Raw genomic sequence first — 27,714 nt, 5'->3', positions numbered from 1 at the left:
CATCATCCGTTAATATTTCAGTGACTTTTTTAACAAACACTGGTTATTGATCAGCTGACCAGTTTCAACATTGCAACCTGCCCCGCCCCCCCCCAACTATACTTGGCACATGGTGGGCAGGTCTAGAAGCCATGCTGCCGATTAAACTGCTTTGATTGAAGATTTAACCTCCTCAGTGGGAAGTGCTGATGTCTCAGTGCCGTGAAATTATAGCCATCCTCTTAAAACATTTGGGAATTTTCATTTGAAATTGTGTTTGAAGATCTTAGCTTTTGTTTTTCACACTTAGACAAAACTGGCATGATGAGACAACAGACTGGAGTCTTGAGGAAAAGGGAGGGATTGGATAGGAAACGGTAGAGGAACTAATGTAGCTTATACATGTTTTCCTTCCTTACCCTTTCCACTGGAATCAAACACGAGCTACCAAAATGTAAATTGTTCTGGGTACAAAAGTATTTGTCTTTGAGCTACCACATAAGCACACATGGGCTTTAACTTACTGTTGATGGTCTTGTTGTGGCTGCTCAGGAATATGCTGAATAACTTCATAAACCGTACTAAGCATATCCTGGCCTGGGACAAAGTCAGAGCCAGGAACAGATTGGCTTGAAACCTAAAAGTAGCAAGGAGTATTCCTACTGTAAGTACAAAAGGGAAAAGATTCAACAGAAATTAAACTGATAAGGTAACTTCTCATTTTTTTAACTTTTCCCTACCAATGGTTTGCATGTGTATTTAACAGTTCATCTCTATTAGTTTACATTTCATTTTCAGTAAGTTTTCATCACATTTATAGTAAGGCAAGCAATAGTTTCAAATTCAGTTAGGATCTTAGAAGAATTAGGATGCAGCTCTTGCATTTAATATAGCACGTATTTTCTATTAGTGTACCACAAGTCAAGGAAGGAACATCTAATAAAGAGAGGAGGAGAAGAATAGATAGTAAAAAAGGAGAAAATATTCAGGGAAAGAGTTCAGCATAAAACTCCCACCAGCATGTCAAAGAGAGGGAACTGCAAGGAATTTCCATAAATGAAGTAACAATGAAATTGTTCAGTATGCCAAGTATACAAATCTGCTGTTATGTCAATACAACACCTACAGTCCCCATCCGTAAGGAATTCTCAGTCTTTCTGCTTATACCCAACCTTCATTATCTGCACTTTCTTATTTTTCCTTTTTTCTGCTAACTAACTAAAATGAATCAGTGGATCAAATGCTGACTTTTTCTGCAATGCTATAAATCTGAGTAACTGAAGAAAAACCAGTGGAGTCTACCCTGTTTCTTGAAATTTTACTCAAAATTAGAATAGATTTCATTGTTTGTACATCCATTCTGTTGTCCTTGTCACCTCTGTCTCCCTCCTGACCTACTAAGGCCCCGATTCTGCAAGAATGTGACTTTGTGATATGATCAGCCTAAGGGATGTCACAGTGTGCTTAAGGCTGTGATGATTTAGGGCCTGATCTCCATACTTAATAAGCTTCCTAAAGTCACAAACCTTCACAGATACAGTTTGGCTCCTCTGTTTTCTAAAGGCCTTTTATCTCTGCTGCTGTAAAAGTCTGTCCTCTCCACTAACCTTTATGATAGCACTCTAGCCCTAGAAATGTCTATTTCAATCATCTAACCCCAGCAGAGAAAAGGGTTTATTAATGTATGACTGGGTTTTGCTAATACATCATGTATTATGAGAATTAAACATAACAACAAAATAGGTGTGACTGTTGATGTGACCCTGTGTGATCATGTTTTAAGAGTTCGCCCTTACCTGACCATATTGATGCTCTCCAAAGGTACAAGATTGTATTGCCAGAAATTTTCCCTAGCAAAGGGAAAGTGCTGCTTCTACTTCCTCCTAGTTTCAGTCTGTTGTCCTTAAATTTTGTGGCCCTATTTCTCATTTTTTCTTTGTCCTTTTACACCACATCAGAATGATCTCCAACTGCTATACAGTAATGTCAGCAAAGCCACAATGCAGAGAAGTAACATATGTAGTAGGAATTTTTCTGCTAGCAAAATTCCTGTGCTTAACTCCTCCCCCACAATACATGAAGCTAACAAAATAATTCTTGTGAAATATAGCTGAGATTTAGTTTGCATATTTTTACAATGAAAACTTTAAACACCCCCTTGAAGCTTTTCTGCACTGCCAAAGTTGTATGTTGCATGAGCAGGTCCAAGGTAGAAAATGGTGTCGCAATAGTTAATTTGCTTGTGTGACACAAGTGGTTCAGTGCTGCTGCCCATCTACCCAACACTACTAATATTCTTTTAATATAGGGTAGCTGAACTGAGAATGTTCTTTTTAAAGCTTGGTGAGTTCCTTAGTGCACCATGTTGATACAAGTACTGAACTAGTAACACAGTAAAGAAAGTGTAAGTACTGGGTAAACAGTAGACATGAATATGTCATATAGACATCTGTAAAAAGCAACAGAAGCAAACTGACAGAAAGATTCTAGTACAGATATATAGTACACCTTAACAAATAGAAAAGAAACCATCAGTTTATGATGTAAAGTCACATACCCTAGAACCACTGGCAAGATCAGGAATAGCGACAAATTCATATAACCCAAAGTCATCCAAAGCACTTTCATGTCCTAAAGTTAGAACAAACATGAAAAAAGGTATCGAGGTGTAATAGGAACCTAGAAAATAATGACTGGCAAAGCAATTTGGCCTAATTTTTAAAACATTTAAAAATTGGTTGTTTGATCTGCTTTACACCACTTCCCTGCCAAGCAAGATCAGGAATAGCGACAAATTCATATATCCCAAACTCATCCAAAGCACTTTCATGTCCTAAAGTTAGAACAAACAAACATGAAAAAAGGTATTGAAATATAATATGAACCCGGAAAATAATGACTGGCAAAGTAATTTGGCCTAATTTTTAAAACATTTAAAAATAGGTTGTTTGATCTGCTTTAAACCACTTCCCTGCCAAGCTCCTAAGCCAGTGTGGAGCAAGGCAGGGCAGCTGCACAGCCAGCATGCACAGTGCCTTGGCTATCTCCAACAGCTTGGACCAAGCGAGGAGCCTCTTGCTAACCTCAGTAACAGTTTTGGTAGAGCCATTCAGACTTTCTTTGCTGGAAGGCTAAACAGACCGATTTACTTTCACTTCCCATAGAAAAGAGGCCCAATCCATAAGCTCAGCACGTCTACACTGTAGTGAGACGGTACCATCTGAATCTTTCATAATGCTGAGAATCAAAAAAGGGAACACGATACTAATAGGTGCCACATTATTAAACCAGTTGACAAATTATATCTGAGACTTGAGATACAACTTGTAGTTAGGGTGGGAGTCTCTTTCTCTACCTTCCCACTGTCCAGGAGATCTGAGACTCTTTGTTGTCTCTTGCGCATCACTCCACAGCAAAGGCTGCAGCACTAAAGACAGTGCTGAGATTCTCTCCTCCGATACCACTTGCTGGGGTGAAGTACCCTCTGTGCTCAAGTGAATTTCTTACCTTCCTAAGCTTCATGTACTTCCCTATTGTCTCGTATGTAGCAGTTTATTGCTTATTTTGATGCTTTGGTAGAAAGGGATGGGAATAAAAGTGCTACCCTTCCAAAGGATGGCTGGCCTCCAGCCTCTCCTGCCCAGGATCATGTAGGGAGGATTGTGGAGGGCAAACAGGCAGTGAAGAAAACACACTAGGTCCTGATGACACAGAGAAAGGTAGTACAAAATATGGTAGAGGCTGCAATATATATACTGTAATGTCATGTTATTATCTCACGATTTTGGTATCAATTGGTGCCATGAACATTTAAAATTGTGATCCTCCCATGGCGTATCACCTCTTACTACTATCCCATAGTAACACTAATTTATTTCATATTGGCAAGAACAGTGGAATACAGGTGATTCTAATCCCCGAATACTGGGATTAACAGCTAGAATTCAAACCAACATGGTACATACTGCTGAGAACTCCAGGCATGAGCTAAACCCACGCTGACCTGTGTTCATTTTGGTTCTATCTTAAGTAAGCTAACATGGAGGTGTGCAACCCAAGTTAAAAGCACACTTCCCTTCCTTTCCTTCTTTCTTTTTGTATGTGCAGATGATAATTTTTTTGCAGGAATGGATTTTGACCTTATGCTTACATTTCTTTTAATTAGCATTACCTGAAAATGTCTGCGCCTTTCTGTAATCAGCTTCTGGCCTAGAAAACATAAACATGTTTTTCAGTTTGATGTCATAAGCCAAGGAAAGAAAATTAATATGATAAAATGCAATTCTCTTGATGGAAAGGACTTCAAGACCTAGGAATGATTTATTTTTGTACCTGCTCTGCAGCTTCTGTTGTATCACTGAAAAGAAGAAAAAAAGAAAAATCATTCTTTTTGTTCTGATGGTCCAAAAGAAGAGCTGGAGCATGCTTAACTTTTACATACCTTTATGTGGCTGATATCTTTTCCATATGAATAAAAAGGCCATAGCTAGGATCAAAAATAATGAAATTCCCGTTATTACTGCAAGAGATGACAAAGATTTTCCTTTCTGGGCCAGCTTTTCCAGTCCTGTGACAAAGAAGGTGAGTACTGTATTTAGTCTCTTGTTCTGTACAATGTGCTACAATGACACTGAAAAATGCATCTTTTGAAGTCATCTGAAGCTAGTCATCCTGCACAGAGATACAAAATAGATACAAAATTTGGGTTCACGTGAATGGGTAATATTTTTTTTCCCCCACAAATCTCCTGAACTGGGAAAGGAATGATATGCAGTCCAGAACAGATTGGTACCTAGAGCTAAATGAAGGTCAGTAAATGTAATCCACAAATTACAGCATCACAAAAAATAGATGAATATTCTAATTTTAGGCAGATAGACACCAAACTACCATGAAATTAGGTGACAATCAGGTGAGCAGTTTGTGCTAGAAGGGAGGAAAATCCCAGCTATAGGAGCTGTAGAGTAGGAGGGGATAACTGAACTATTGTTATTTTTTCTAAAGATTTTCAGATCACTGACAGTCTGGTTGTCTATCAAATCCCATCAGAAGCCAATAAATTATGTTTGTTTGTATTCACATCTAAATATATCCAAAGTATTTCTTTCCTTTGCTCAGATCTTTTGGTGAGATACGCATTAGCAGCAGTTCTCCAGCAGGATTTACTGACACAACACAAATACAATATGTATATAATAACATACACAAAAGCATGTGGAAAACATTTGCATAGAATTTGCAAAGGGAGGAATATGAAAGTTAGGAAAAGCAAGACATAGTTGCTTGTGCACCCTTAATTTCCTCCTCCTGCTTTGAATCATGCAGAATTCATGTAATTAAGGGTCATGCCACAATCCATAGAGTAAATTAATGCTGCATATTTGTCAGTGCCAGCTTTATTAGTACAATTCAAATGTGTATCATTTAGCTGGATGTGTTTCCAGTACTTCAATGAACTCCTGTACAGAGAGCTAGTATTGCTTATATCTACTTACACCTCCATGTAATTCACTGGCATTTTGCTGGCTGCATGTGCAGTGGTTATCACAAAGATTATATATGTACATTTCAAACCAGATACATCCCGAAGATATGGGAAAATAAATCACTGCAATTTCACCAAATTTCTTTCATACTCTTGCAATGTACTGCTTTCCTCAGAAAAAACCCAAATGCTGGAGAATCAGCTGAGTCCTTAAAAATGTTCTTTAAAATGAATAATTTCAAATTGAGACTCAATAAATCTTTTCTCCACAGGCATACCAGTGTAGAAAACAAAGATGTGCTCTTTGTGTGCATTTAACACACTTAAGTTGACTCAAGAACTGAGCAATGACTTGTGTACATAATGAGATACCACTTCCTCTATTTTAAAATCTAACTAGTCTTGGCTAAAACTGGGTAACAGATTAGTGCAATCATTGATATAATTGTAACTTATTGATTTAATTGTTTTCTTGATGATTTTTAGCACTAATTAGGCAGCTGTTTATAGCACCATATAGGTGAGTTTCAGTCCCTTAGGTGAGGAGGTTGTGTAAGGTCTTTTGAAACAACAGAGTTCCTGTCGCTGCTGAAAATGGGGTTTCCAGTATTTTGAGAGGCACAGCCCAGGCCCTGTATCTAGGATTATGGGGGCAGGGGGAAGGGATATGGAATAATATTCATAGTCTTTCCTTAGTGTGTTTAATCAGTTGCAACCAGAATTTAGCCTGAGCAGGATTTCTGAGGTTTAGCCTCGTGTGTGAATTCACACCTCTTGGATTCAATCAGTGCTGCATTGTAAAGTGTAGGCTTGACATCTAGATTTAGTGCTATCTGAATAAATACTCATCAAGAAGAAAAGGGCTATAGAGGAGGAAACTGATATTTTTAAATTTTTGAATACACAGGATAAAATGTTTTAAAAATTTTTATTTAGGCAAAATATTTGTAAATAGGAAATGTATGATTTTAAGTGCAACTAAACATGAAGCTGTGGAGTTTTCCCTTCTTTTTGGCCTTTGAAAGGAAACGTCAGCTGAATTTCTTAACACTTACTGATGAATATTCAGATATGTAACATAGCTTACATGAACTTCCTGGAGAAATATCATGTTTATTTCTACTGACACATAGCTCTGGTTGCATTTTCTTTTGCCACTAACCACAATATTTAGTCTTAAAGTGCAGTATTCTCATGGTAAAATTTCAACGCATCTCTCTTCCAGCATACTGAAAGCCATGGATTTGTGATGAATCTGTAAGTCAGCCTGAATGATGGACATCTGCGCTCCTTGCTTACCTGACTAACAAATGCCTGAGCTCTTTGTCTGCACAAGTGAAATTGCTTTGTTAAGTTTTCTAAAAGGCAATCTATTCTATCTTGTTGAACATTAATAGCATACATTCCTTATCTGAAAATACTTGTACAGATTTGTATTAATAAGACATATCCGACTTCCTCAATATCTTGTTCTTTGCTGTATGTTTCTGGAGATTTTCTGAAAAACAGCTTTGTTGCTGTTCAACGCAATCTGATACAGGAACTGAGGTTATAATGTATGGGAAGTAAAGGTGTGCGTTCAGCAGAACCTAGCAGTCAATCCATAGATTCATAAGTATGACAGTGAAATCATTTTTATGAACAGATTGTAATAAAACCACTCATCATCACAGCTTGCATTATTATCATACACTGAACTAAGGTTCTTATAACAGCTAACCACACTGGAAAAATATTAAAGACCTTCATTGCTGTGAGTCTGTGCCTGGTTATTTTAGTCAGTGATGTACGCTTGAAACTCTCCCATGCACTGGTCACCTGGTGGCCCCAGGGCTCACAGCTCCTGAAAACTGTGGGACAGTGAGCCTTGGAAAAAATCTGCCCTTGGGAGGAAAGACCCACCTTGGCATTCAGCAGATTTCCACATCATTCTCTTCATTCATCTTTACCATTTTTAAAGGCAAAAAGTAAGAAACAGAGTAAGAGACATATAATTTTGCCATGTTACTTGGTCATGAGGTTTGCCTACTGAGGAAGCTTTTCTACACAGGGGATAAAGTTCCAAATGGCCAAACGTATTTTAGAGTCAAACTCCCACAAAACTTCAGCATCTTAGTTGGTCTTCTGCCAAGCCATGTCACACTGCGAGTAAAACCCAGATCCCACTGAATGGCGAAAATCCCTTTACTACATTGTTAGCAAGACCTCACTTCTGATACATACTCTCTCTAAGAATTATTTCCTTCTTCTGGGGTTGGCACTCTGCTGAGACGGTACAGTTACAGCAATGAATTAATGTTCTTACCTACAGAAGTAACAACGACTGTGAAGTGAGTTTCATCTCGTTTTCCAGTCACATTGTTGAAAGCACAGCACATGTAATCTATTGTCTTCTGGGCCACTTTATCAGATACAACTTCCAGATGGGGTCCATATTTGATTACATGAGTGGTATTGTCAGCCCTTTGAATCCACAAAAAAGTATTTGGTGGATTTGAATCTGCTGAGCAGTCAAACAGTATAACTTCCCCCATGTCCACTGTAAACACTGCCCCTATATTCAGACCTTTATCTGATTTAACTCTAAGTCCATAAGGTCCATCTGCATTGAAAAAAAAGAAAACACAGTGGAAAAATTAAAATTAAAGTATATAATTAAACTTTAAATAGAAGCATATATCTAAACTTAGAATTTTTAAGTTAGACTATCCTTTACAACAGCTGGCATTGCATTCAAGCATTTCAATTAAAATGCTTTCAGTTCAATAACTTGACCCGTATTAGGTTTATCTCAGACTACACCCACTTAATACTGATCTAATCGCTGTTCAGGGAAAAAGCACAGGTCTATGCATTGTTCAGTACGATAAAAAGAACAAAAACTGAAAACAGTTGGGAAAACTGTGAAGTAAAGCAGCAGGTCTTCTTCAGGGGCATATTTGACCCTTTCTACTTAAATGCCAAACTTATTGTCATAAGTAATTTCTCTGCACATTTAAAAGTGAACAAATTAGCCTTGAAATATATAAACATTCACTGTAATACTTTGCAGTATAATAATTATTTGGGGAACTATCCTAGAGGCATAATATAGAGTGGGGTGTGCCTTAGATAACTTCAGAAAAAGTTTTCCATAAATAAATGCTAAAATAAACTTTAACCTTCCCCCCACTTTAGTAGGCTTCTATTATTTCAACATTTATGTTTCTTTCAAGAATAAGCCCCTCTGCTGAAAGCAAGCTATGTTTCTGAATATAATTAGAAGAGGCATATATTGTCCAATAGTCATAGGTTTATTATTCAGAAAATTGAGCAGCTAAGTATTTTTAGGGTAATCTTCATGGGAAAATGGGAAGGGAAACTATATATTTAAGTACGATATTTCCCATGCTATTTTTAATTGATCATTTCATATCATGGGGTTTTTGTATCTTTACATGTTAAAATCTACTTTTTACAGGGATCTAAGTATAGAAATTAATGTAGAGAATATAATAATCAAAATGTGCCTTATTAAATGACTTTTTCCAGTCAAAAGAACTAATCATTTTAATGTTGCTAATTTCCTAAGGGCTTACATACATAATCAAAAATACACAGACCTAATATTGACAGAAGCCAAAAGAAGAAATTATGCAGAACATCTTTTTGGTAGGATCCCTGAAGTTCAGTAAAGCTGCTGACAAGTGCCTGACACAGAATGGCACAGCAAAAAGACAGATAAGTAATATTATGCCCATTGTAGACAGTGCAATAAGTAATATTTCCACCTTCCTATGGTTGTCTGGAAGCATTAAGATAATGTAGCTGGGTTTGAATGTGAAATTCCCTGCTACATGAAGTGGCACACTGGCACCAGAACTTCCTCTAACATGCACACTTCTATTTATTGCCTGTCTTTTTTTATGAGACTGATTTATTCTTCAGGAACACATAGGCAAACAGCACGCAGCACAAAACAGGGTTTTCTTCCCTATCTGTGAAGGCTTAGACAAGAGAATGTACACTATCACACCATGACCTCAGTTCAGTCCATTTTTAAACAAATGTCCATATTTCACAATGTAAACTTGCCAACCTTTTTATTTTCTCTACTTATTTCTTAGCGGTAAGCTTTTTGCAGTCTCATTTCCAGGAAGGCCCAACATCATGCATAATATTTATTTGGGAAATGCAATACTGATTCACTTCAGCATGAATTAGCGTTGCTCCCACCTACATCACAGGGGCCACTGAAGAATCAAGGCATTTTTTAAAGTCTAGATGCTGGGCTGCTTCTTCACAGGCTCTGCAGTTCCCGAGTCATTTGCTTTACTGTATCCAAGAGCCAGCTGACCCTGTAATGAGCATTTCTGGGAACTGCAGATCTATCACCACTGCTTTGGCTTGGCTGACCTCACTCGGGCTGCACGTTTCTGTGGACAGGGAGCGCTCCCAGAACACCAGCCTCTTACGGGGGCTCGCCCCTTATAGGTATTTACTTCCCTTTTTTCAGATGGGAAAGGACTGGGATGTACTGAACTTTGACTTTTTCATAAATGAAAGTAAAACCCCTCACACACTATTTATAGGCAGGAATGCACTTTTTTACTTTTCAGAGCAATTCAGTGGTTCCTCCTATCCAATTCTTCTATCTTAGAAGAATTAGCTTTTATTTTCATTGATAATATAACATTTGATGTATGTAAACAGAGATTAATGGTAAGAATAGCTGACTGGTCTCTGTGCCCCCTCACTATACTGGGAGATTTGCCACAGTCTGCAAAAGAATCAGAACTGAGTTCTGCTTTTTTATCAGTATCATAACAGTGCAGCGTAGACAGATAACACTAACAACATAACTACACTTTTGTATGAAACCTGCAAATTGAAAGAAACCATTGTAAAAACAGACACACACTGGCTGGGGAACTATGTTTGAAAAAAACAAAGAAAGGTTTTCTTAAGACATAGTCAAATCTTGGCAAGGTCTGAAAAGTGGCATTCCCTGATGAAGTCGACACGAGCAGCGGGTAACCCTTTTGCTTCGTGTGGATCAGTCTTTTGCCTCTCCTGTGTACCATGTACATCATCGAGATCCCTAAACACTGGGTAGCTGAGGGATATACACAGCTTCAAGGATGATTCTGAAATGCAGGTAATTAACCATTTCCTCTCTAGGACTAAATATATTCTAGCTTTGGGAAGTCTCAAGGAAGGAATCCCACTTAGTCTGTTAAATTCAACTCCGTCAGCACAGTATGACAGTTTTCTGCTGCAGCCTCCATGACAGCAGCTTCTTCCAGTCTTGAAATAATTTGTTTCTGGGTCACGCTACTGCAAGAGCCATGTTCCGGGGTACATTATCATTGCAGCTAATGGAGAAGCAGAATAACATTAATGAGAAATGAAGAACAAAACACTTTTGATTCTCAGTAAAAAACCACAGTGACAGCCTTCATGGATCCCTCAGCTCTATTTCTCCTTTCCAGTATTGTTCTCAACAGAAACCTGCCTCTTGCCTCAGTAAAGCCAGTTAACTAAATGACTTGTAAAATAATAAATCATCCGTTCTGAGTAACAATTTACTGCTCTGTGGGAATATTTCCAATTTCTCCTATCACCACGAGACTATTATAGTTTCCAAGCAGATGGCAGGTATTTACTGTGAGTGACCTTTTTTTTATCACCTCCAGTAACTCCCCCGCAGCAATGACATATGGCACATAGAGATCCCGGGGCCTGTTCTGGATTGTTATTGACAACTGGGAGCTGGGAGACAAACTACCTCTGCAGGCAGAGGTTGGACCAAATTATGTGACCTCGTATGGCTCAGAAAGTAAGAGCCGAGCTCTCATCACTAACTTGGATATGGATAGTAGCGCAAGTATGGCAGTCTTTCAGCATTGCATTGTTTTCTCTTAGTATTTTTTTCAAATTTTAAATTATGCACAAAGCAAACCCTCAGTTCTGATGAAATAAAAAGTACATTCTGAAAATGCAAATACTTATAATAATATTTCCACATGTGGAGAAAAACTGAATCTCAAAGTTTGATCTTTTGAGCTGTATATCACAATCACTCAAACTGCAAAAGCTTCCAGAAATGTGGACACCGAAGTAACTTTGAGATTTTAAAGTTCTGCTAAACAATGGGTAAAAAATAGGTTTTCAGCTTAGAACTTGGAAAGATTTTTCAAATTTGCTGGAAAATACATGTAGTTGAATGAGGGAGAAGAGAGGAAGCCATACCATAACTGAGACTGAAGGGGCACACACCTTCAGTCAGCACAAGTGTCCCAGACACCCACCAGTGCGATAAGTGCTCTGGAGCCAATCCTGTGTGCAACAGGTCAGAAATGGGAATGCCGAATGCGCTGTGCCACAAATGAAAAGAGCAGTCTGAAAGGTAGCAAGAGTGGCAGATACTTTTCTAGCCTGACCTGATTTTATTGCATTGTAAGAAGGCTGTCAGGTTGTGCTAGATACAGTGTCCCCAAGTTTTGTATAGGTATTCTTTGAAGAGACAGGTGTATAAGTCCCATTCATAGCTCATTAAAGTGAGAAAAGCAGTAGAGGCAATGCAATCGTATACATGCAGCTCTCATTCTTAGCACCTTAAGCACTTAAGTGAGCTGAGGTTGTGATTGTACAAAAGCAGGCATTTAAAAATGTGCTACCTTGAGGAAAGAATATGATGATTATGTTTTTATTACAGTAATGACAAGTTAAAACTCCATCGGTGCTGGCTATTTCCTTATAGAACATATTGTCATGATTCCTCTGTTTAATGTGATGGAAGCTCAAGTCACATCTGCCCTGTTTAGGACTGTTTGCAGACTATCCTTCATCTTCATATCTGCATTGCTGTCAATTTTATAAGCTGCACCTAAGGGATCAGCTCTCATCTAACAATGTCCTTGTTAGTCTTCACTAATTTAGGCAGTCTTTTTCTCTTCTCCTGGTGCAGTGTAGAGACACACACACACACACTTTAGATGCAAGACACCCCCTTATCCAATTCTTCCAAGTTAATAATTAAAAATAAATAAGTAGCAGAATGGATAATCAGAGATGAAAGGAGGAGGAAAATATGACATAGTAAGAGTTACAGGTTCTGAATATACTGGTAGTGCAATCATAGCAGGTCTGGGGCATGGGCTGTCTACTGTCTGCCAGATTACAGAGCCTGGCAAAAGCAAGAGGGAACACCAGCCCTCGGCTGGACAGGAATCCAGTTCCAGCCCTTGCACTGTGCCATCCGCACTGTGCCATTGGGTAGACTAGTGTCCTGGTTTTGGCTGGGATAGAGTTAATTTTCTTTCTGGTAGCTGGAATAGCATTATGTTTTGGATTTAGTATGAAAATAATGTTGATTGATAACACACTGACGTTTTCAGTTGTTGCCACATAGTGTTTATATTAAGTCAAAGATTTTTCAGCTTCACATGCCCAGCCAGCAAGAAGGCTGGAGGGGCACAAGAAGTTGGGAGGGGACACAGCCAGGGCAGCTGACCCAAACTGGCCAAAGGGGTATTCCATACCATGTGACGTAATGCCTGGTATATAAACTGGGGGGAGTTGGCTGGGGCAGGGGTGTGGATTGCTGCTCAGGAACTAACTGGGCATCGGCTGGCAAGTGGTGAGCAATTGCATTGTGCATCACTTTTGTATATTCCAATCCTTTTTTTATTATTATTGTCATTTAAAAAAATTATTATTATTGTAATTATTATTTTCCTCCTTTCTCTCCTATTAAACTGTCTTTATCTCAGCCCACGAGTTTTACTTTTTTTCCCCCCCGATTCTTTTCCCCATCCCACTGGGTGGGGGGAAGTGAGCGAGCAGCTGCCTGGTGCTTAGTTGCCGGATGGGGTTAAACCACAACAACTGGTTATATCTGGACAGGACTGGTGGCAAGTATATCCTGACCTGTCTGCTTTCAGCTCTTGCCTGAAAAGGACACTTCAGTCCCTGAGGACATGAGGATCAGAGCCTGGCAAGGTCACATACGTAGCATGTGCTACTTGCAAAACTTGGGAGGCACTAGGAGCTGACATTACAGGAGGGATAAGGAACAAAATGGGAGTGCCCTTCCTAAGATTTAAAGTATCATTGTTGAATGTTGACTAAACCAATCTTTTGTTCTCTCCAACTCGTTTCGTTCATGAATTCAGTCTATGCTCACAGTTAAGTTTCCCTCTGCTATTGTTTACAGTCAAAATATATGGCTACCTTATAGTCTATTCTTCTGTCAAAGTTGTTCTTTAAGCAACTCTTCTCGTTCCCTCATGTTTCCCACTTGATGTGGAAAGCAAAGGCTCCTTTCAGCTCTGTTTTTGCTAAACCAGACTGGGGTCTCTTCTCCATTCCTTTCTGTTCTGTTTCTTTTGAGTTTGAGATCATTACTCTGGGATGTGCAGGAACTGCACACAGTATTCTACATGTGGTCTCATCTTCTGTGTGCCATTAGTATTCCCCTTATTTCCATGTTGGAAATGCTTTGCCAACACTCCCTAGAATTACATGTGTCTTTCTCATGCCTGAATCACACTTCCAGTTTACAGACATCTTGCGATACCTCAATCACCCAGGCTCGCTGCTTCAGTTATTTCCCAACCAATCTCCATCTTATCAGCAGTTCATGGTTTTTATTCTCTAAAAGTGCATGCCCATTTATTGTTTACCAGCAAATTTCATACCAGTTCTATTACTCTGTCAGTCATTCAGTCCTCTCAGTTTAATGTCACAGGTGAACTTCAGTGACATACTCCCAATCTTTATGCTGAAGTCATTAAAGGAAGTATTAAACAGGACTGGACTTGAAATGATCTTGAGGAAAACCACTAACACCAGTCCTTCAGCCCGGTACTTTCTGTACTTAGCTTTTTGACACTGTTTGCTGTCTCCATTTTCAACAATATTTTCATGTATACCCATCTGAATATTTTTTTCCTTTGAGTCACATCTTCTCCAGCTCTGAATACGTCTGTACTGTGGAATTCTTGAAGTTCCTATTTGAGTTCTGCTGTTCAGACTCATCTTCACAACTATGTAACACTGAGTAACTTCTTATTACACTGTTCTATGTTAGAGCTGTATACAAACAAGCTCATTTTGAATGCAAGCTCACATATAATGTTGACTCAACTGTTTTCTGCCTGTTTCCATAGTTAGAGGCACTCTTTCCAGCCAGATCACTTATATAAAGGTAATTATGAATATTTCATATACTCACAATATATGGTTGGTGCAATTATCTCACTTTCCAGTGCACTGACAGGGTTAGATACCAGACAGCTGTAGTTCCCAATGTCTTCTTTTACAACAGGAACAATTAGAACTGTTGCATTGTTTGATGAAAAGGTGTAATTAGGGCTGGCATGGAGAGGCTTCCCATTTTTCATCCACTGGTAAATTACCCTTGTACCTTTTTCCACAGTACATTTTAATGTAATATTCCCTACATACTCCACTACCCCTGAAGATGGTTCACTATGTACAATTGGCTTTGTGACAGGAACTGTAAAATAAAAAGATAAGAAGAGTTATAAAAGTGATGAGCCAGTATATTACAGTCTTCACTGCCAAGATGATACAAATAGCAGTCACCATCCTCTCTGGAAAGTACTCAGATTTCAAATTTATTTATTAAATGTGGTTAAATGTTGAAAAAAGAAGGCCATATTCTCAGCTGGTGACTGTAAGAATTGTTCTAGTACTTAAATAAAACTTGACTGTTTATATTACTGGTAATACAACAAAGGCTGCAGCCAGGTATACCATGGCCTCCAGCTCCTGCCTCATAAGCAGATCCCTGAGGCCACAGAAACGAAAAGAGTGCAAAGCATGACATCATTGCCCACAGTGTGCAACTTCCTCAGCGTGGCTGCCTGCAGCTTTGCTGACAGTGGGCACTGCTGAAATATGCTGTCGATCCGGTCCTGAGGATGGCTGCAAACTGGGACAAGTATGGGAGTTAAATGGGACCCTCAACTTTGTCACATCAATATGTCATTCATTTAATTATTTCAAGCCCAACAGTTACAGGGCTTGGTCTGTACAATCCATAAATTACAGTAGCCTCTTATCATTCTTTTAGATCATTTTTTCTGTTTCCCCCCCTTTTTTTTATATCCCCACAACAAGGAGTAGAGTACAAAGAGGGAACTTCAGTATTCTAGGAATTCAGATCTGGGCTTCTTTTACAGACTCAAGGTCACCAGCAAAAGTCAATGACTGCTCTTCGATAGTTACAGAAGGTAAAATTGTTCAGGGAGAACGACTATTTGAAAGTTAATGCATCCTCATGATTGGTAGCACAGCAGAGCCTTATGAAACAGTAATTCTTAGAAGTTTGTCTAATTTAGTATTAATTATTGGTTTCTATAATCCTCCTTTTTTTTTTAACTTATGATCCAGAAACTTTAGTCAATATATTAATTTTGTTTCAAGATGACATATTGTAGGATTCCCTGCAGCAGCAGTGGAAGACAACGTAACTTGTTAGTATTTATTCAGGTATGGTTGGATTACATTGTACACTATTGTAACTGGATACTAAGAACTAGTAGTTCAAAACTATTGCAATTTTATTTTCAAAATGAAGATACTATATTTTACTAACTTACCATCAACAGCTACTTGAATCTTTTGACTGGCAGCTATTGTCCCGTTTCCACGGACATTGACTTTTACAATATAATTGCCCTCATCACTGATACGCAATGGATTGATCATCAAAGATGCATTAGGTGGCATGAGGGTAAACTTGTGTTGATATTCCAAGTCTGGAACTACTGTTTGATTTACAGAGCCAAGCAAGTATTTTGGATTACTTTGAGGCCTCTCAAAAAGCCAAATTATCTGGATTTCAGAAGCTGTAGCATTAAAATTGTAGTCAACAGTAAGATGGAGTGGTTGCCCTGCAATACCATGGATAGTATGAGATGGCACTGTCAACTTTAAGGCGGAACAAATACCTGCACAAAAATGAAAGAACAAACAAATAAACAAACCCAAACCACAAATGGAAACACTAGAAAACTCAAATGAGAAATTCTCACAGAGAAAAAAGTCTCAGAGTTAAAGCTTACACTTTTTTTTGTGTAAGATTTCAGTAAGATTTCAGAAAGGGGCAAACTCTCATTGACCTCAGTGATGTTGCATCTAGCTATAGAGCTCCAGCTCTAAAATATATGAAAAGCCAAAGGAAGGATATTTGCTATTTCTGTGCCAAGGATCTTTTATTGTTGAAAGTCTGACATAAGGTCAAAGGTTTGCATTTACCTCAATGTTTAAAGTATTTTCCCTTTAAAATAATTCCAATTTCTAGAGCTTATATTGTCTAACAGTCTTGGATTGGAAACTCAGTTTTTTAAGATTTTTTTTTTTCTGAGTTTAGCTAGGGAGAAATTTCTTACTGTTACTTTGCCAGTTATACTGAGAAACTGACTGAAAATCTAACAAGCAGTACTTCCATGAATTTGTCTGATTAAAATGATACATAGTTGTTATTGCTGTCTGCACTGTACACATAAGACTAAATTCAGGAAACATTACTAAGCTTGCAAAAGTAAAGTATTACAATTTTAGGAAAGAGCAGAATTAAGGTTTGCTGTTGATATGCACGAAAGAAAAATTTTCAGCCACATGATTAATCCTGTTCTCCGAGAATCCTGCCTCCCTCAGAGGTGCAACGAAGGCCACTCCGAGTTAATCATCAGCGTTGCTGTGTTCCTTTAAATGAGTAATTTTTAATTGTGTCAGCTTTAGACAGATTTATAGAACATTATTAAAACTTTACTCTTAGGACTGAGTGATCAATTTCCACAACACTCACAAGTACAGCAATGGTGTGAAGTGTTTACATTAATGAATCGATTTCACACCACCATTATTGTTTTCACACCACCATTATAATTGATCAGACTTTACAGATGAGGAATTTATGCACATAGAAAATTAACAGCAAAAATAGCCACTCATTTTGGATGATCAATTTGAAATATTAAGGACTGGATTTTTCAAAATACACACAAACAGATTTTAGTATGTTCAAGATGCAACTCCTAATGACTTCAGTTGCAGGTTTCAGCGCTCAGCTTTGAGTGCTCGGTATTGCTGAAAAACACACTGCCAAGTGCTAAGTCAAAACCCTGGGAAAAAAGCAACCTCTTATTAGTAATAACATGTAAAAAAAAAATGATTTAAATAACCCATCTACCACTGCATAGGAGCGCACTGGAAACTGAGAGAGAGAGAATGCACCCGCCGCCCAGGGCAATGTGCAATGCTTTCACCATGCACCACCTATTCCTTTCCTCCTGCCGAACACCTTCTTCTTGACATGCTTCCCAATACTTGTAACAAAAAAGTAACTCTCCTGCTGAAGTACATATACCCTTTACCTGGAAAGGGAGGCAGAGGAAGATATGTGTGAAAAATATGACTGTGCTATTAAAGATTAATATAATGCAGAGATAACTTTGTTTTTTGCATTTCCTACCTTCATAGCATTTGTCTTTATAACAAAAAGAAACTGTTAAAGGTTCATTTGTGTCTGATTTCCTAGGTTATATAGCAAGAAAAGATAAAAATATCAATTCAGTAGCATAATATGGTATCTGTATATGTCCTTTGGGTTAGAATCTTCCCATTTCACTGCACAGCTGTTTGCCGCTTGAGATAATAGCAAAGAAAACTGTCGCTGGGGATCAGGGTAGGGACACAAAAAGGGGGTGGGGGTCACTGATGCAGCATGACAATATGCAATGCCAGTAATTGATGTCAGAGGTTCTCTGGAAGGGCATGAAAAGTAGCAGAGCAGAGATGCCATGGAAGGGGACTGGCTCGTGGGTAGCCAGCAATGCTGTCCATGCTGCTGAAGGTGCTGCACAAAACCACATCAGAGATACTAACTCTATTTCAGGAAAAAACCCTATTGCTAAGAAATCTCTGGTCATATTCTGTCCATTCTAGTCAGTTTTACAGTCAATACAAATCCAGCTACAAAGTCTACCTCCAAAAAAGTCATTTTGTTGCTGGCTTCACTTTTTATAAAGCTGAGCAATACTATACTCAACTACAGAAGTCAGCTTGTGGTGTCTCTGAGGGTATGACAGGGAAACCAGAGGAAAACGTGGCAGAACACTATAGGGGTGATGTGTATAAAGACAGTGAAATCCCTTGACAGAAAGACTGGCAAACCTACCTTCTCAGGGGCTAAAGAAGAAGCGAGCGGAGGATTTCAGGTTGCATGGGCACTGATGTGGAAAGGACGGTTGGGGGTCAGCTGAGATGGGAGAAGAATGGGACAAAAAGGGAGGAAGAGTGTAGAAAAAATAATGGAGAGACTTAAGTGGAGGATGCCCAGGAGAGAGATGTTTACATGCTTAACTTTTTCTAGATCAAAAACCTGAAACAGCTGAAGCACACCAAACTGAAGCCTCCTCCCCTACCCCTCTTTAATAATATTTTTGGCCTGGTGTTCTTCCACTGTTTTCTAATGCTGCACAACTCTTAGGGACTTGCTAGACTCTGGTTAATGGGAGATTATTTTTTTGAGTTTTGTAACATTTCTCAGAGGCGAACTCCCTCCCTGCAAACCTTAAAATGCAAATCAGATTTAAACTGCTGTCGTCCATTTGAAAAAAAAAGTGTAATTAATTCCTCAGTAAAATCCTTCACAAAATATTTAATGTTTGAAATACGTTTCACATAACCCACCAAGTACATTTCAATTTTTAAATCTCCTTGAATTAAGTCAAAACCATCTCTCAGACACTGGGAGATCTGTAAATGATCAATTAAAAGATCTGTCCATATCCTTCCCGGTTCTTTACGCATGACATCATTGCTTGATTTTTGGGTTTATCTAGCTGTCAATAAGCAATTGTGCTGTAGGACAAGAAGCTAGTAACAGCTGCAGAGTAATCATAAAATATGTATAACAAATAATATTTCTCACAGATCCATTTGTGCAGAAAATTAGCAAAACCCAAGCAGGTCTAGTGAGCACAAGGAAAACTAGGGTGACCAGTACAGAAGGTATCACCATAACAGAGTAAGATAATTGTGGCTGGAAAACTTAATTTCTTCTCAGTTAAAAGAGGTGGGAAAAGAAACCGTAAATTAACTTGGTTCCACTTGATTCATGGGGAAAAGTGGCTCTATGTAACTGCTTGGAAAGGCATTTTGATCTGCAGTTAAGCAAATTATTTTAGCAAAGACCAGCGGTGGTCAGGGAAGAAACTCCGTTTTTCCCTGGAGTCTGTTTGGGAGTGGCTTTGGGTGAGTGCAGGCTTTGCTGCTCTGCTGAGGTGATTTTATGGAGTGCCATCCACATGCGGGAGCTCCCCCGTAGCTGGCAGCGCCAGAGGCAAAGCAGGCCGAGGCTCCGGGAAGCCATTACGAGACAATGGCGCTCTGTTGGAAGGCTAAGTTTTACAGGAGCAATGCTGGGAGACTTCTAGCTTTAACAGAGATCTAATCTTTTGCAGTCTGGAATATTAAACTAATTTCATAAGTTTTGATTTTTAGTTAAAACTGAAGACTGTTAACGACTAATCCTTGAATTAATGTAAATAGTGAAATTAAGCCAACGTGCCAAACTCTTACTTCATCCTCATGGGGCACAAATCCCATATAATTTAAGCCTATCTCTACAGCTTTCTACATATAATACCCATTTTTCCAAGACAATGGAATTCCAAAAACTAGTTGTTGTGTAATAACCATAAGGCAAGTGGGTTGTACCAAAATGACCTCCATTTGGGGCTCAGTGAGCTGTGCTTTGCTTCCATCTCACTTTGCTATCACCAGTATTAGCAAGCACAACAGAATTGTTGTTGACATAAAACAAAAGCTGCAGCTTTAGTTTAAATAAAAAACTATGACATAACTTTTGAGTTTAAGGCATAAACTGAAACCCGCTTAGCAAGGTTTTGTTGTTCTCTGAATTTAACATGCACATCTCCCTGTCAAAGTGAGTTTGGATTCTCAACTGCTTTTCACCAGAATGTTTATTTAGCTCTTCTGCTCTCCAAAAACCCCAAACTTGGAGTAAAATGTCATTAGATCAGTGGCAATAGTTTTCACACTTCTTGCAAATACGTTCATTTATGAAAAAAAGAGATATAATGGACCAGGAAATCTGCAATTACTATACCTGCAGCTATAGCAGAAGGGACTCAGGCATACTCTTCCCCATTTTGGGATTTTTGCTGAAGAACAAGTTCCGCTGAGCTTTGTTATTTGACCTAATTCTTGCCTCTGCAGTCAGTATCTTCTGTGGGCTTTGTGTCATACCCCCAATGCACCCGATTCTTGTCATGATATAAAGCACAAGCTGCGCATTTCCCATACTAGGAAACATGTATCTCTGAGTAAGAGTATATGATGAGACTTCCTGGTGAACAACTGTGTACAATAAAGCACTCTGCTTGCACACCAGTATCTCTTGTAGAATTTTAATAAAAAATGTCAAAGTTGTAATGTAGATAAAGTGAATATTCACTGTATTTTGTTATCAAACACTGTTTTCATTTTTAAAGAAGAAATGTGATGAACTTCATATAAAACTGCAATTGTTACGAAGCCAAACTCTTGGCAAAGTATTTAGCTTAAAATCAAGGAAACTAGCTGACGGTATATGAAGCTCACACAGAAGATGAAAGAAAAATTGTCCTTACACATGAGTGAGTAGAGGATGCACTACATTTGTAATAGTATATATTCCCTCTGTTGATATTTACAAAAACAATTAAATACAGAAAAAGTGAACTACAAGAGTTTGTAGAAGTATATCTAACATTTGATCACATGATATTCCTGTTAAAGTGCCTAGAAAATCTATTTTTTATCAACTGCATGGATAACAAATGTATACTTACAAAAAGTGCACCCAGATACCAAACAAATGTACTATTAATGGGAACACATTCTTCAGTTGATTGAAAGCTTCATTTACTTTTAATACCAAGTGCATTTAAATATTACATATAAATTTTCCCTGTTAACTCTCAGGCATCATAATGAATTGAAAAATAATGTATCAGCACTGTCTCAACATAATGCATTTTTAAGGAGATGCGTAACAGCTTCTGTATAAACTTTGGTTCAGAATCTGTCCCACCTTACTTGGTAAAAAGAACGCACAAAGTATGTATTACTTAATAAAATGTGACTATATATATATAATCAATGCCCACATTTTATTTACAGATTATGTATAGCGCTAATTTTTGTCAGTTGCTAAAAAGTTTCTAGCTCCACTCATAAAACAGGGTGACGCTATCTGATTAAAAGCTTTTAGGCTACCTTCTTAAAATAAAACATCTGACAATACAATAGAAATATCTTTAAATTTAGAAGTATAAAACCAATTCACATTTCCACAATGACAATCAAATATAATTCATAACTGTTTCTTACCCACAAGCAGAAAATATATTTTGCACTGTAAGTCCCAAAAGAAGTTGGCTAAAGGGCTCCATGAAAGCATCCTGTCCCACACAAATCCCACCTTCTTCTCAGTGCTAAGCCAGGGCTTGGACCTGCAGCTGCTGGTTTATTTGCTAGGGAAATCAGCAATGAGTTAACAGGCCCTATCCTGTCCCCTGCCTTATGTGATTTGAATATGTGTATACAAAGAACAAAGGGAGTGGAGCACCTGTTAGATGAGCACCCATCTTCATTGCCTCTGACTTTATCGTAACCCTTCCCCGGCAGTCACAGCAAATATGACACAATGTAATAAATGAGGCATAGAATACAAAGTACGTTCAATTAATAAAAATAAGTGAATGCACCCAATGTATGGGTTATACAGTTATTAACATCCTTTAGTTACCGTTTCATAAAAAAATACCGTGCTGCTAGATGGTTCTGCTTATTTAAAGTAGCATTCAGAAGATTTTTTTTCAGATCTTTTCCAGTGACAGCCTCTCCTTTCCTGTTATAAAAAATATTAAAAGCCTTCCTTAAATTTTTTTTGAGCACTTTCAAGCCCATAACTTTACTGTATTTTTCCTTGACATAAGAATAACTTGGCGATGATTTTGTTCCCTTTCTCTAAACAACATGTAATGTGATGCATCTATCAGGCATCTTCTAACAAAGAATCCTGTGGCTAGAGTGGACAGCTTACTACAGTTGTTGAGTTAGCTGCTGATTACTGTTTATTCTGCATTAACTTACATTGGTTTAATTAATATTTATATTAACGTATGATTTGGATTTTGTCCAAGGCTGTCACTCACTGTACAAATCTAATCAGCAGCAAACCAGGCAACCTCCCACAGTTGCATGTGCAGTAATAGTTTGCAACAGCAAATATTTGCATCGACAGGGATGGTTTATCCATAGAAAAACAACACTAAGTTTTTGCTAAACAGCACTTACGCAGACTATTATGGATCAACAAATATTAGGCTAGACTGCATCCTGCCTTGTGCAGGAGGGACTGGTAGCAAGGAATTACCTCCCCCTCACTGCAAGGGTCTTGCAGAAGGGCTGAACACTCAATTTTTACTTAAGGGAGGTGAAAATACCCAGATCCTTCTAGAATTCTTAGCAGCTCTGTACAATCAAATGTAAGAAACATGAGGGTTGTTTCAGGTTAACAAAAATATAAAAGTACAGCACTCCCACCAGAAATAATGTCACCACCTGACACGGGCCAGTAGACGAAGAGGGTATTTTGCATATTCCCAAAGGCTTCCTGGGTCCACTGTCCTGCCCCTCCTGAATGCTGCTGTTTATAACCTGTTTAATCCATTTAACTGTAGGCTAGATGTATCAAATTGCAACCTTTTATAAAACCTGAGTTAGAAATTATTATCTAATTGGTTTCAACATGTAGTTAGTCACAGATTCCAATTTCTAACTGAAATGAATGGGAGCTTTCACACTGGGATAAAGTCTGAGTTGGTGTTTTAAATGCCCTATGTTGGCAAAGAAAATTAAAAAAAAAAAAAAAAAGAAGGGATTAGCAAAACTATAATTTTCAAGTGTGTCCCCTTATTTCCAGCATTTGGATATGCTCTTGATGTCATTAATATGCTGCAATTTTTTACACTAACTTATACAAATAAAGTGGCTGCTAAAAAAAGCACATTATTTTTTCTATAGGATTCTAGCTTGTGCTGGTTGTTAAATGGTGTTTAGACTTAATCAAACCCCACTCATTTCTTTTTAATAAAAGCAACTACATTAAAGCAACTTTATTTGCAGTGGTAACATTCTGAATACTTTCAGTATTTCTGAAAATTTTAGTTATTACTAACAAGTAACTTTGCTATGTGCTAAACTTGTTAGAGGTTTTCCACAGAAATAACTATGGATTATATTCCCAACAGTAGCCAGAAGTAATGAATTCTTGCCAAAGAATGCACAGAGGGGACCACTATTCCCAACTTCCCTTCATCACTGTGTCGGTTCGAACGGAGAGCAGCATGCCTGCTTTTACGTCACACCCTGAAAGAAGTTATGGGCCAGCTGGGGAGCTAAATAACAACGGGATTAGAAAACACACGCTGAGCTGACCTACGTGCAGACTCCAATAATTCCAAAAGGAAAGACAACCTTTTCTGCAGGCATTACTATGCTGCAGCGGATGTGTTGGTAGCTTTACTATTGAATATCATCTCCAGTTAAGCAAAGATTATAGGATAAGTTCCTCCTTTTTTTGTACTGATGTAAAATATTTTAAAAGTTATCAGCTTTTTTTTTTTTTTAGTTGAGATCTAGACAACCCAAGTACAGAGACACACATGCTTGTTTTGGTGACGCAAAACTGCATCTTCCATGAAGAGGTCCAAGGCCCTCGTGCATAACACCTGAAACAACCCGAGGCAAACAGAAAATTGTCATTGTCTAAGTGTATTTCCCAGCTAGTCTTAGACAGTGCCTCATTTCGTCTTCTCAGATAATTGCTTTCAAAGTCTAAACACGCAAACCCCAATGTTCAAATACCCTATGAGCATCCCCTGAACCCCGGAGGCACCCTTGGCCTGCTGGGCCACCAGTGCCAGTCGAGGCGTTCGCGGATACAAACGTAACGAAGAGGCCAGGGCAGAGCGCGGGTTTTGGCAACATGAGTAGCAGTGCTTTCAAACAGCAGGCTGCCATACTACGAGCTCCTTCCGCTGCTCCGGAGGGCTGCCACAGCCCCACCGGATCCGCCGTCCACGCCGGCCGGAGCCCTTCCTTCTCCGCAGCCCAGTTCCGGTTCCCCGGGCGGAGGCGCCTCCCGCAGCCACGGCAGCGGCTGGCTCCCCGCTTGCCGGGAGCGGCCGCGGACCCGCCCCGCGTCTCCTCACGCCGCCGCCGCCGCCGCCGCCGCCCCCGGCCCGGCCCGGCCCGGCCCGGCTCGGCTCGGCCCGGCCGTCCCAGCGCCTGGCAGAGAGGAGCTACCTCAAGGCTGCCGGCGCCAACCAGGCGCGCCGCGGCGGAAGGAGCCGCCCCCACTCGCTCCCCTCTCGGGTGCCCGCTCTCCCGGCCGTGCTGACGGGGGTTGTAGTTGGGCGCCGCCGCCTGAGGACTACCGGTCCCAGGGAGCAGCGGGCGGGCTCTGTCAGGTGGCGTCCAACATGGCTTCCCCGTGCCCGCCGGGGCCGGAGCCCGCGGCCGCGCGGAGCTGCTGAGCGCTTTCGGGGCGGCGGCGGCGGCGGCGGTACCGGTGCTATCATGCAGAAGATCAAGTCGCTGATGACCCGCCAGGTGAGCGGCTGGGGTCGGAGGGCAGCGGGGTCCCGCCGCGGGGGGGGTCCCGGGCTCTCCCCGGGGACGCCGTGCCCGGGCACACAGTGAGGGGAGTGCCGGTGGCCGGCGCAGGCGTGTGCGGCCGTGCCCGGGCACCCTGATGGGCCTCCGGGGCGCGGGCATCGCCCTCAGCCCGGCTTGTGGGGAGAGGGAAGTCTTAGTGTGTCTTACCTCTCGGTACGCATGCATCTAGCTGTTTTTTTTTTTTTTTTTTCCTCTTTAAATCAAGAAATGGAAGCATGCGTAGGTGCCAGCATGTAGCTTGTGCGATAACAGACAAATTGGTGTTGAAGATGACACGACTGGTCTGTGTCAGTTTCCTTTTTTCACGTACAATTTTGGAGTGCTGGGCCGTGGTACTGGGACATGGCTTTGTCTGATAGCAAATGCTTTTGATCAAGACTGAGGCAAGGCTGTGGAGGTGCCGGGGAGGTATTTGGGTGGGCACGTATTGAGAATGTGTGCTACAGTGCTTAATGTGTTTCTGTTAGCCCACTTCTTTGTACCAGTTGTGTCTAGGATTATGTAGATCTAGTCTACGTTTGGACCAGTGTTTCTAAGGTTGAGAGCTTTTTTAAAGGAGTGTATTAGAAGAGGATTCGACTCATTCGCATATATGAAATACCTCAAAAACGAACCCTCTTTGACTGTGTGTCTGCATCTGGGAGACTTGAGTCTCCCACCACATCAGATATTGTAGACAGTTATAGAAAATAGTGGGAAAAGCAGAAACTGAACTTTGTTTTTTTTTTAAACTGTGCCCTCAGAGTTGTCATGCTTATGTGGGAGACAGGGTCTAAAAACGGGCACCGGCATGGAAGCTGAATTTCCAAAGTAATGTTCTGCTCCCCTTCAGTATAGGGGTAAACAATCAGTTTTCAGCTTGACTAAGAGGAGTTGTGGGAAGCCTGCCCAGTGTGGAAAGGTTGTGGTCTGAAAGTGAAGCGACTTACACAATTTTCAGCCTTTGGGAAAGGTTAAGTTCCATTTAGCATTTGATAAGTGAAACTTTTACTGCTTCTGAAGATAAGCTGCTAGTAGTACTGCAGATTTTTGAGAGGATGTGTAGAAGATTTCATGTGAAGTATGAGAAGCTGCAGCAGTTGCTTTGGTTGTTTATAACCTTGAATTTCCGATACATAGAGCTGAGTCACCTTTGGTGGTAGTAACTGGAAGGGGAGGATGTTTTGAAATGATGTGCAAGGAAATCTGAGAATCAAAACCAAAATCAAGTGGTTTTGCATCCTAGGAAGATGAAACAATTGTAAAATGTAGTAGTTACCACAAAAGTGATGAATTTGTAAAACACTTTATCAGTTTCAAAAGATAAATACAAGATTTTCTCATCATAAACTCACATAGTAATTGCATAGGTCCTTTTGTTTCAAAGAAAGTGTAGGTACCCAGGGCCTGAAAGGGACTTGGAAGCAGTACTGTTAGCATCAACTGCAAGAGTAGGAGGGAAGTCTGCCTGAAACTCGTGGCTCCTGTGAACACCCTGAAGACTCAAGAGAGCCATATCTGAAACTTGAATGTTTAGATTCACCTCTGCCTAGGGAGCTGGTAGAAAATGTGCTAAGCAGCATGTTCTGTGGTATTGCTTCATAAAATTGTGAGTGTGTTGGATATTCAGCAAAAACATACTCAGCTGATTAATTGATGCTTCCTGTACAAAGCTTCAGTCTACTAGAGTATATTCTATTTATGTGGCTTTATGTGTCTCAAAGAGTAATAATTATATAAAGCAGCTAATGTGGATTATGCATCTTTTTCAGTTTAGTTATGCATAAGGAAAATCAGTCCTGATAGTGTTATATGGTAAACAGACAAATGTGCTATCAAGCAAAAATAATATAATTTTGCACAGAGTAGGTGGCACTGGACTTTAATTCAATTATTTGATTCCATTAAACCATTAAGTTAGTGGAACAAAGTATGTTACGTTTTTTGGACACATGCTTTTTTAAATTTTAAATAACATCTGGAAGTTGAGAGGAGGACCCCTTTGTGAAGGGAATGTTAGTGAACTGTACTGAAAAGGTACATATTGCAGCACAAAGCTGGAAATGCTTAGATGTTTGAGGAGCATAATTTATACACCAATGGTCTTGCTTAAATGTTTATAGAATAAAGTCTTACCCTTTCAGCCTCATGTCAGTGTAATTTATTAAGGACTTCTAGGTATACATTCAACAGCAGGTAAGACTTGTGCAGTTTGATTGCAAGATACATAAAGTAGTCAATCTTAACTATTAAAATTCTTTTAAAGGGTCTAAGAAGTCCTCAGGAGAGTGTTCATGACCTCAGTCCTATTGAAAGCTTTCGGATTCCTAGTAAGGTATGATACACAGTCCCTCTACTCCCACCCCCTTCATTTTTACTTATTCATTTTATAGTTAGATGACACTTAGCTGTTTGTTGTTTTTTTTTTTTTAACACCAGGTTTGCTGTTGTTCTTTCTGACAGTTTTATTTCTTACTGAAAATCTTTTAAAATTTTTTTTATGA

At 39.5% G+C, this 27,714-nt stretch overlaps 2 protein-coding genes across 4 annotated transcripts in view; one reads left to right on the top strand and one right to left on the bottom strand.

Moving 5' to 3' along the window:
• Positions 1-499: 499 nt before the first annotated feature.
• HEPACAM2 (HEPACAM family member 2) lies at positions 500-22,945 on the bottom strand. Of its 2 annotated transcripts, none has more exons than XM_052802126.1 (9): positions 21,878-22,945; positions 16,075-16,425; positions 14,682-14,966; positions 7,770-8,066; positions 4,421-4,546; positions 4,312-4,336; positions 4,151-4,188; positions 2,537-2,610; positions 500-616 (listed from the first exon to the last, which is right to left on the bottom strand). In XM_052802126.1, the coding sequence occupies exons 1-9, from the start codon at positions 21,945-21,947 to the stop codon at positions 500-502; spliced, it is 1,383 nt and encodes a 460-aa protein (XP_052658086.1). In that variant the 5' UTR covers positions 21,948-22,945. The 2 variants fall into 2 exon arrangements, with proteins under 2 accessions (XP_052658086.1, XP_052658098.1); XM_052802138.1 differs by lacking the exon at positions 21,878-22,945 and adding an exon at positions 17,075-17,097 and having other exon boundaries at positions 16,075-16,445.
• A 1,985-nt stretch (positions 22,946-24,930) lies between these two features.
• VPS50 (VPS50 subunit of EARP/GARPII complex) overlaps positions 24,931-27,714 on the top strand; it is a 99,281-nt gene continuing 96,497 nt past the window's right edge. Inside the window, exons 1-2 of one of the 2 annotated variants that reach the window (XM_052802102.1) lie at positions 24,931-25,165; positions 27,477-27,545. In XM_052802102.1, the coding sequence (XP_052658062.1) occupies positions 25,133-25,165; positions 27,477-27,545 (102 nt within the window). In that variant the 5' untranslated portion in view covers positions 24,931-25,132. The remainder of the gene's footprint in view (positions 25,166-27,476; positions 27,546-27,714) is intronic. The other variant, XM_052802112.1, reaches the window with a different exon arrangement.

The sequence above is a fragment of the Harpia harpyja genome, chromosome 1 (assembly GCF_026419915.1).
Source record: "Harpia harpyja isolate bHarHar1 chromosome 1, bHarHar1 primary haplotype, whole genome shotgun sequence".
Taxonomy (NCBI): domain Eukaryota; kingdom Metazoa; phylum Chordata; class Aves; order Accipitriformes; family Accipitridae; genus Harpia; species Harpia harpyja.
The sequence above is the reverse complement of the archived record's forward strand: the minus strand, read 5'-3'. Positions and strand labels throughout refer to the sequence as shown.